This window comes from Eptesicus fuscus, chromosome 20 (genome assembly GCF_027574615.1).
Source record: "Eptesicus fuscus isolate TK198812 chromosome 20, DD_ASM_mEF_20220401, whole genome shotgun sequence".
NCBI lineage: Eukaryota > Metazoa > Chordata > Mammalia > Chiroptera > Vespertilionidae > Eptesicus > Eptesicus fuscus.
The window spans coordinates 30,539,333-30,550,147 of record NC_072492.1 but is presented as its reverse complement, the minus strand read 5'-3'; the positions used below and the strand labels follow the sequence as shown (position 1 = coordinate 30,550,147).

Sequence of the window (10,815 nt, the reverse complement as noted above, 5' to 3'; positions counted from 1 at the left end):
TATATGTCTATTTTGAAAATTGATAAAATGCATGAAATAAAAATCATCATTAATCCCTAAGCCCAAAGTTAATGGCTGTTGACATTTTGGGATATATTCCTTCTGTCTTTTTCCTATAGTCAGGGACAATTTCAAGGGCATGGGACGTGTGCAGTCACACAGGACTCACGTTCAGAAGGGCCCTACACTTGGTATGAGGCTCTACTATTGCTGTCTTGGCATTATTGATAATTTTTTAACAAGAGGTACTGCGTTGTCATTTTGCACTGGGCCCTACAAATTATGTAGCTGGTTCTGTCAGTAGATGTTCATACACACACACATACTGATTATATATGCATATACATAGGTTACATACATAAACATGTATTATATACAACTGTAATATTTATAACATGTGCCATTAAAATCCTAAATGTCTTTGTAAAGTTATTTTTAGTACTATAGAGTATTTCATCATATGGAAACATAATCAGTTATTTAATTATGTTCCTATTTTTGCAACCTAGATTATTTAAATTTATTTATTGTTATAAATGATGAGAAACATCTTTTTGCATTATTTTAAAAATGTATGTCTAATCATTTCCTGAAAATAACATCCCAGAGGTAAAACTGAAGGAATAAAGGGACATAAACTTTTTTGGACAGTTGAATTTAAATTGCCAAATAGCTTTGCAGAAGGATTGCTATTATCAACAGAGGGTAAAAACTCCCTCTTCATACTCTCAGCAGCAAAAAATATAACTGAAAAAAATATTTGGTAATTAAATATTTGGTAATTGAATAAGTTAAAATATGCCCTGGCTGGGTAGCTCAGTTGGTTAGAGCATCATCGCGATATGCCAAGGCTGTGGGTTTGCTCCCCAGTCAGGGCACATATAAGAATTAACCAATGAATTCATAAATAATGGAACAACAAATCAATGTTTCTCTCTTTCTCCCTTCCTCTCTCTCTCTCTAATCAATCAATCAATAAAAAGAAGTTAAAGTATTATTCAATTACCTTAATTTCCATTTATTTGCTAATAAAAGAAGGTTTTTTAATTTTAAAAATTTTTTATTGATTTCAGAAAGAAAGGGAGAGGAAGAGAGAGAAACATCAACGATGATAGAGAATCATTGATTAACTGCCTCCTGTACGTCCCCTACTGGGGATCAAGCCAGCCCACAACCTGGGCATGTGCCCTGACCAAGAATTGAACCGTGACCTCCTTGTTCATAGGTCGACGTTCAACCATTGAGCCACACCTGCAGGGCAGAAGTTTTAAAATATATATTTATTATTCAGGGAAAAGAATATTTTCTTTTTCTCACGACAGGGAAGAGGTGGCAGCAAGTGCCTACAAAAGGGCGTATGGAGGTTTGACAAGCACAGCAGGCAGTCGGTGGGTCCAGGTGTCCTTCACATTTGCTTCTTTGGTTAGGAGGCATGGGATGGGGTGGGGGCTTCCCTGCCTACGATGGAATCCCAGATTCCAAAGCAAAGATGGAACACGGGAGAGAGGTGCATGCGTATCTTCTGTGGAAAGTTGTCAGACCCCAGGAGCACAAGGGCGTGGAATTTGAGGCAGAGGCAGACCCTGGAAAAACACAAAACTCAGGTCCCTGGAGAGCAAGTGTTGGCTGCTGCAGAGCAGGAGGCGGGAGGGAAGGTGTAGGAGGGCACAGAGGGCAAAGATGTGAGGTGCCCACTAACCCCAGGCAGACTGCCTCCTAAAACAAGGGCTCGCTCTTAAGACAAGGGTAGGTGACAAAATGAGGAAGCAGGAGGGGGAATTAAGATGAGAAGAAGGTCAGAGCAGAGGAGAAGCCTTCACCAGAAGGGGAGTGATACTGAATTAAGGATTTAGAGAGTTGAGGGGAAGGGTTATTATTAGTGCCGTCAGCACCGTGGAGCAGCGCCTGTAACACAACCGGCAACCTGCAGAGCCGCTCGTGGGAATGGGGGAGCCTGAGCTGAGCTTCCTGGCTTGTCTGAGGATGCGGACAGGCGGGGATGGGCCTTGATGAGGCAGGCGGGGCCCTGGCGAGTGGAAGAAATGTAGTAACCAGACCAAGTATAGCAACGTTTTCAAATTCCTGAGCTCAGTGTCCTGGAGCTGGAACATATGACTGCTCCCTACACCCTTCAAGCTGTATCCCTCCACTCCACTCCCAGTGGAGTCCTTTTTCTTTTTTTCAATATATTTTTTATTGCCCAGCCGGCATGGCTCAGTAGTTGAGCATCAACCTATGAACCAGGAGATCACGGTTCAATTCCCGGTAAACACATATGCCTGGGTTTTTATTGATTTCAGAAAGGAAGGGAGAGGAAGAGAGAGATGGAAACATCAATACATCAATGATGAGAGAGAATCATTGATTGATCGGCTGCCTCCTGCACGCCCTCTCCTGGGGATCTAGCCCCCAAGCCAGGCATGTGCCCTGATTGGGAATCTATCTGTGACCTCGTGGTTCATAGGTCAAGGCTCAACCACTGAGTCAGGCCAGCCAGGCCCAGTGGAGTCTTGACCCAACTACCCAGACCTACAGCAAGCTGGCCTCGAATAAAACTCCATAAAGAGAAACAGCTGTTACATGGCCATCTCTCTTTAACCCCACTCCCACCTGCATATGAAAATAACCACACCCTCTCTCCCTCCCCTCGTCTTACTCTGCCAGTCACCTAGGGGTCAAGGGAAGCCTGAAAAGGAGCTGAGGTCCTTCAGGGGCTTGGGTGAGAGCGGGAACAGCCCTCACTCAGAGACAAAGACAGAATGTGTATCCCACCTTGCCTGGTGAAGCTTAGAGCCCGGCTATCATCTCCAAGGAAATTGGGGGGAGGTCCTTCAAAATTACTACTCTATTCCAGAGGGGTCGGGAGCAGAGTTCTCGGGGGGCACAGGCATCAGTGCAGGACTGTCACAGCCATCGGGGGACGGGAGGGAGCTCCTCGCCTCAGGTGGCGTTATGGAGGGTTGGAACAGAGCTAAGTTCAGCCCAGGACTCCCTTGGCCCCTCCTCAATTGAAGCCCAAGGCTGTGCTGGGAAGGAAAAGTTATAAAACACGCCCCAGCCCTGTCCCACCCTGTCCGGAACCCCCGCCATAGGAACAGCTAAAGAAAAGTTTTAAGCTTTGTTGATTTTTCTTTTTCTTTTTCCTTTCTTAAAAAAAAAAAAAATAAGTAAATGAAATTGCCAACAATGTGGCTGGGCTGGAAAAGTGGGGTAGCCATGACCAGGCCATTCAAAAAATAAAAATAAAAAAGTGGGAGGGTGTGCACTGTAAACAGCAATCACAGCGCCAGAGAGGGGGAGGGAAGCATCACGGCCTGTGCCCCAGAGGCAGTGCCGACCTGATTCCTGTGAAAGCCAGAGAGCTGCTGCTTGTGAGCATAGTGCCCCCAACAGACGGGTCCCCTGCCCCCACGCCTGCCTCTCCCTAATGAAGAGGAAGTATAGGAAAGAAGAGCTCATCTGGAAAGCTCCAGCATCCCAACCTGCACACCTGCAGGCCCAGGGGCAGCCCGCACCTTTACGGCGGGCTAAGCAAGGTACTGCTTGGCACGGAGGTCCAGTCTTCCCCAAGGACCTCGATGATGGCCAGTTACTGGCTCGTTGTGTCTAGGGTTTTGGTTCCACCCTTACTATTCCTTTAGGATGTCACCTCCCCAAAGCTGCCCTCTCAGGGTTTAGAGTCAACAGGCCTGCCTGTGCAGGGTCGCTGGTCTGGGAGGAGGGGAACTGGGGAAGATTCCTCCCTCCATTCTGATCCTCTAGAGACGGTGAATATGTTTGTGCTTGCTGAAAATGTCTGGAACCAGAGACCCTGAGCGGGAAAATAGATATCGAGCTGGGGACTTTCCCAACAGACATCGTAGGGGGGAGAAATTAGGCAAAAGAAGGGACTCTGGCTTTCCCACCTGACAGGCTCCGGACAGCCCGCCGAGACCTACATCTCCTCCACGCCATGCGAAAAGATCATGACCAGGCCCGGCTCCTGCACCATGTCATCGCCCATGTGCTGGTTCTCACAGGCCATCACCACCACAGCCTGCTTGCCAGGGATGCGCTTGGCCACGTAGTTCTTATAGCACCGCCGGTTCATCTGTCTCGTCTCCAGCGTGGCCAGACCCTGGGGCCAGCTCCGCTCGTGGGCGTTTTCGATCAGCTCGCTGACCACGGAGGCAGGGCAGCCACTGTCCAGCAGGGAGCGCTCGATGACAGCCTGGAGGCCAGCATCCGGGGTGGAGATCATCCCTCCCCAGCGGGTCACTCTGGCTGGCTGCAGGGAGCTCACCCACTGCAGGACCTCGCTGTCCTCACGGGGCTCCTGCAGGCGCTGCAGGTCGGGGTGGGCACTGTGCGCTGCGGCCAGGTGTGCCTTCAGCTGCCGGATGGCTCGCTTCTGCTCCGCCAGCTGGTGCGCGTGGTCGGCCGAGGTCTTCTCCAGCTCCGCCAGGCGCGCCTGCTGCTGCTGGACCACGGCGCGCAGGTGCGTGATGCAGTGGTGGTTCGGCAGCTCCTCTCTGGGCATCTCCAGGCCGTCGCCCTGCTCGCAGGTCACAGGCCGCCTTGGGTTGTGCTCACAGTCGCTGAGGTGCGACCTGAGGTTGTCAAGCCGGACCACAGCCCTGCAGCCGAAGACGGCGTTGTCGCAGGCGATCCGCAGCTTGGACAGCATGTTCTGCATGATCCGAGGGACTGGGCTCAGGTGGGCAACCGTCACGGCGCTGCGGTCCACCGGGCACGTCTGCTGCTGGGAGAACCACTGGGTGATGCAGGCGTTGCAGAAGGCATGCTCGCAGTGAGGGGCCTGCACTGGTTCCTCCAAGACGCCGCCGCAAATCGGACAGATCAGATCCTCGTCAACATCCCCCTGGAAGCGGGTGACATCGTACCCCATGTCTCATCACTGGCACGCAGGCCCTTCCGAGTGCTGGGGGGGCAGGTTCCCTGTTCACAAGCCTCCAGCCCCCAATGCCTCCCCTCAGTGCCACTCCGGCGACGCTTCCGGGAACCGACCTTGTTGGCGATTCTCCATCTGAAGGCTTCCTTCCCAGCCTTGAGCTCCATCGCCAAGGGGATGCATGTGATGTCACAATCAGGAGTCCTCCCCTGGAGGCAGTCTGGGCTCTCTGCACCCCAGCCCCGGGGAGCAGAGGCCAGAGCACTGATGCTCATTGTAGTTATTTACTTATTTTTTCATTGCACTTGGGATTGCCCTAGAATGCAAACTTCTCAACATGATTTGTGTGTGTGTGTGTGCGTGCGTGCGTGCGTGTTAGTCCTCACGCGAGGATATTTTTTCCATTGATTTTTTTAGAGAGAGTGGAAGGGAGAGAGAGAGAAACATCGGTATGAGAGAGACACATCAGTTAGTTCCCTCCTGCATGTGCCCCAACCAGGGCTCGGGATGTGCCCTTGACTGGGAATCAAACCCTCAACCCTAGGCACACTCGTAGGTTGTGAGATTAGCTTTGAACTCAGAATAAATAAGGAGAGCGAGGGGAGGAGAAAAGTATTTATCTTTAGTGATCTCAAAATCATCCAAGCCTGACCCTCTCCAAACTCCTCTGGGTGGCTGGTTGTATCTTTTAAGTTAATCAACTCCGTGCAAGTTGAAGCTACGTCCTCCTCCTTCGATGCAAGGTTGTCTCTAACCGTATTCCAGGCCCACGCTTGGCTTTGTGTCATTGCTATTTATGTATGCATCCCATGCAATATGGTATAGACTTTGACAGCAAAGTCTATATAGTTCAGCATTACATCCCCCAAAATATCTAGCACAGTGCCTGTCACTGAGTAAGCACATATAATTATTTGCTGAACTAAATGTTTTGTTTTGTATTGCCATAGGTACTTTTTGGACCAACTTATCTGACCCCTTGAAGTTCCTAAATCACAAATGTGTATTTAGTTTAGCCTCGTTGAAACTATATTCATGCATGCACTGATGTTTTTTTTAAAGTAATCTGGTTTTGGACAAGTTTGCCTAATCTTTCTGAGCCTCAGTGTATAGCATGTAGGAATCAAAATTCTTATTTGACAGTACTTAATGGTGCAGGAATTTTAAAAAGAACATACATCAACTAGTATAGGACCAGACATATGGTAGTATTTAATAAATTGATGGTCATCCATCAAGAAATTAGGAATTTTCAAGGTTAATTGAAAACCATGTTATTTGATTATGTAAAAAAAAAAAATGTGCTAGTTATTTGTTAGCAGCATTTGTTATTAGTTATTTCCTGTAAGGAAATCATGATATCCTAAGATCCTTTCTTTAATCAGCTTTCTTGAGGTAATCCTATATAATAAGAGGCCAGGGACCATAAGTGTAATGACCGGAACGACTGTTCGACCAATCACCATGAGGTGCATTGACTACCTCTCGGTCCCTCCCCTCCCCCACCCCCCATCCACGCCCACAGGTGAACAGGGGACCACAGGGAAGCAGGTGGGTGGCAGCACGGTGGAACTGGGGACTGGTGAGCAGGCCGACTGGCTGACCTCTTGGTCCCTCCCCCTGGCCCGCAGGCTTCGATGGATCAGCGATGGTGAACGGGGGAACCAGGGTGGGTGACGGGAGGACCAGGCTGGCTGTCAGGCCGTTGGGATCCCCAGCTCATCCCCGGCTGCTCAGGGGCTCAGGCTGGCAGGAAAGCGGGCACTGGCGACTTCACCTCTGTGTGTGTGAGCCGGGCCGGCCGCTGATGGAACATGCTGCCCACTTGGGGCCACTCACACAGGCGCTGCCGCCGCTGCTGCCATTGCTGCTGGGGCTTGCAGCGCTGATGGAAGCTGTGGGCACGCCTGCGACCTACCCGCCCTGGCGGCAGAGGCAGCGTTTGGCCTGGGGGCTGGCGAACAGGCAGAAGATGGCCCTGATCACAGGCTAGGCCTAGGGACCCTACCTGCACGATTTCGTGTGCTGAGCCTCTAGTTTACATATAATAAAGTGGACCAATTTTCAGTGATAAATACATACAGCTGTGTGTGTAATCACAAACTGTAGAATATTAACAGCACTGTCGAAAGTTCTCTGACACCCCTTCTGCAGGCAATTCCATCCTTCCACCCCCCCAGGCCTGGCAACCACCAATTTGTTTTCTTCAAAAGATACTTTTTATTTATTAAGCAAATATTTATGAGGGTCTTCTAGTTGGAAGTCCTTGAACGAGATACTTCATAGAATACCAAGATAACTAAGGCAGCTTGTGTCCTTAAATACCTAAAATCTAGCCTAATTTTATGTAATGATATGGGACTGAATTTCAATACGATTATGCCTTCCAAAGAGGAATAGGAAGAGGACATATTGCAAATGCTTCCCTCACTTTTAGAACACAGAACAAAATCATGTACCTTCGCGAATGCAACTAATTATGATTTCTTTTAAAAGGCACAAATTTATGATTGCTTGATGTTCCAGGTAATTATTACAAAGTAAACTTTAACATTAAGTACCATAGCTATAGGAAACAGTGCAGAAATCATAAGTGCCCAGCTTGATCTTTCTAGGTTATTTAATGTGGACCTAGACCAGCTCTTCTGACCAATACAGTAAAAAAAAAGGCAACACCCTAAAGCCTTTTGGTTTAGATTGAATAATTACACCCTTGAAAGAAAGAAAGAGATAAGAGAATAATGTTCTGCAAAGGCTCCCACAGAATTGTGGGGATAGGTTGTGAGAAAATGGATGGGACATTAAAATTCATGAGGAAATGTGAATAACAAAGTGATTATTATGCAGGATCAGGTTTTGGTGGTTTCCCCTCCCCTCCCATCATTGTAGAAAGACAAAATCATTATCATGATCTGCCATGTGTTTTTCTTTTGTTATTAGGTACTGGGACCGGCCTATGAAATGTTTTGTGTTACCCGGGGGAATGGTCACAGTGGTGAGGAATGGTGGTCGGGGTGCACGTGGCTACCTGTGGTCCTAATTCTTTAGACCAGAGAGAAGGAACAAATTAAAAAGCAAGACAGAACGGCTCGGGGTGCATTTTGTTGTGACTACAAAGAACTGAGTCTATTCTTCCCCTAACTGGCCCATGCTTCATGTTTTACACCTGCCAATTCCGGAATAAACAAAAGTGGTATTTGCATTTGGAGCCTCCCTGGTCAATACAATGGGGACTACAGTTAATTTCTAAAGGGGTAAAACATATGACTTTAGAAAGGCATTAACACCAGCAGAAAAAGCAACCTGAAAATAATAATCCTATAAAAATTTGTAAAGTGGGGTCAAAAATGTACCACACTATACAATTCCAATATACAAAGAAAATATTGGAATGATTTTTCTCTTGATTTGTTTAAACTGTTCAAAGTTTTTAATTTCAGTGGATATATGTTTTTATTTTTAAATGTTTAATTTTATTATTTAAGAAAATCTGCTTTCATAATGTTTTCTTGTTTCATTGTGGTTTCTATTATCTTTTTAATTTAAAATGCACTGATAGCCCCTTTTACATTTCCCTGTTATTTCTAGTTCTTGGGGTCCAGTTTTCCTGTTTGTTGGGGTTCCTGATCTTTCTCATGATGGCTTATTTTCTCATGGAATATGTAATTATTTTGTTGTTGTGAGCTCATCTTCAGAAGGGGATGTCTATTCTGTGGAAACTAGGGCCCCAGTGCACGAATTCGTGCACCTTGAAAAGAACTATGGTGGGCACAGGGGCGGGTGTCAGCCCATCCTCCATGCCCCTGCCCAGCCCCTCCTGCTGCAGCCCCCGGTCCCCTGTCTGCCAGCAGCTCCGCTTCCACCACCTCTGCTCCCACACACTGGAGGTACCAGCCCCACTTGCACCTGCTGATGGCATGGAGCTATTGGGGCCTGCGCCAACAGCAGGTGCGAGAGGCAGCTGCTGCCCTGATCGCCTCTCAGGAGCAGGGGGGCGTGGAGAAGCCCTCAGGGGCGATTGGGGGCAGCAGCCGCCACTCGCACCTGCTGACCACGCCAAGCAATCAGGGCCAGCACTGGGCACCGGCAGCAGATGCGAGCACTGGGTGGGATCACGGTGCATGGGAGCAAAGAATTTTCAGTAACTACCAGAGGCTCACCAATGACAGCGACTGGTGCCCTGCCTTGGTCTGGCGGGCCTACTCACCTGCTCCATCATCCCACCACAGTTGATGCCCACCATGTTCCGTGCTCTGTCGCCTGCTGCCAATGCCCGCCATGTTCTGCACTCTGGCCCCTGCTGCTGATGCCCACCATGTTCTGCATGTGCCCCCTGGTGGTCAGTGCATGTCATAGCGACTGATTGTTCAGTTGTTCTGCCGTTCGGTCTATTTGCATATTAGGGTTTTATATATGTAGATTTCTTGCACCCTGACAGTGTCCTTACAGGAGACTGCCCCCACAGAACGGTTCTTTATTTTCCTGTAGATTTGCATTGCCTATTTGTTTCTGGCATCTAGATATTTCTATTTCTTATATTTTATCAAGAGTATGTTTTTTTGTGTGTAAGGCAAAACTAGATTTAATTCATTCAGGTTGCTAAAAGTTCCATGAGGTAAAAAGAGCAATTTGTTTGCCTAATTTATAATTAAATGAAAAGAGATGTAGCTCATTTAAAGTAAAAATGATTGCACATGTGCAAAGTCTTAGAATTATCAACTACAATCTCAGTATTTTAGTAATCACTAGATTACTGAGACCAATAACCCTTAGACTTGTTTTCTCTGTCTACATCATATTTCCTTTCTGTGTGTGTATTTACTTTGTGATGAGAATTGGGAACCCAGTGGCGTTAGGTAAAGCTTAGAGGTATTTTGTAAAAATTGGGTTTAATTTTGCTCAGTCAAATTTCATGTACTAGATGGAAAAGCACTGAAAATGAAATTTGAGATAAAAGCCTACTGATGCAACAAATATCTATATTTAAAACATAGAAATAAAGTTAGTGACACACTCAATAAGGAGGCCACAAACAGCTGGTGGAAAGAGCAGTGGCCTGGAGATTGGAAAGCTGTACCTTTTCTCTGCCTTTGTCTAGCTGAATGGCCTGGGCAAGTCACTGAAGATCTTGAAGTCTCAGTCTCCTCATCTCTCAAATGAGACTGGCATGCTCTACAGTTTAACATTCCATCATTCTAGTTACAGTAGTGCAGAGAGAGTGCATTAGAAAATGCCTCAAAATCCCGACACTGTTGAGTGAAATAAAATGAGAGATGGAAGAACCAAGATACAAATTGCTTTTTTAAATACTTGGGTGTAATATTTGAAAAATAAATATTTGGATTTTTTTTTAATCTAAAAAGTTGGAAAAACTTTCAAACCCTCAAAAGATGTATCACAGATTTTAACTGTATAATTTAAGTGTAAGTCACTTCCTTTGCTAAATTTTTCCCCTATGGAGAAATGCTGCTTGAATAATTGCATATATATAACTTCAACCCATAAAAAAAAAAAAATCAGTTCAAAATGGATTAAAATCTAAATGTAAAACCTAACACTGAAAACTCTAAAAGGAAACATCTTTGTGACCTTGGATTAGGCAAAAGCACAATCCAAAGGAAAAACACTGATAATTTGGACTTCATCAAAATTAAGGATTTCTTCTCTTTGAAAGACACAATTAAGAAAATTAAAAAATAAGCTATAGACTAAGCCAAAATATTAGCAAAGCATGTATCTGATAAAGGACTTTAATCCAGAATGTATAAGGAACTCTCAAAACTCAATAATACTAGTAAGAAAATAAACAACCCTTCTCTCCCACGCACAAATTGTCAAAAGATTTAAAAGGATACTTCACCAAAGATATATGGACGGCAAATAAACACCTAAAAAGATGTTTAACGCCAGTGTCACAGATGTAT

General features: G+C 46.3%; 1 protein-coding gene across 1 annotated transcript; it reads right to left on the bottom strand.

The window, feature by feature from the left end:
- Positions 1 to 1,284: 1,284 nt before the first annotated feature.
- Positions 1,285 to 5,028, bottom strand: LOC103293172 (E3 ubiquitin-protein ligase NRDP1-like). The gene is made up of 2 exons (XM_054709502.1): positions 3,906 to 5,028; positions 1,285 to 1,583 (listed from the first exon to the last, which is right to left on the bottom strand). The coding sequence occupies exon 1, from the start codon at positions 4,886 to 4,888 to the stop codon at positions 3,935 to 3,937; it is 954 nt and encodes a 317-aa protein (XP_054565477.1). The 5' UTR covers positions 4,889 to 5,028; the 3' UTR covers positions 1,285 to 1,583; positions 3,906 to 3,934.
- Positions 5,029 to 10,815: the final 5,787 nt, after the last annotated feature.

Coding starts and splice junctions, on each gene's coding strand:
- LOC103293172 (XM_054709502.1), bottom strand. CDS start 4,888: ATGGGGTACGATGTCACCCGCTTCCAGGGGGATGTTGACGAGGATCTG.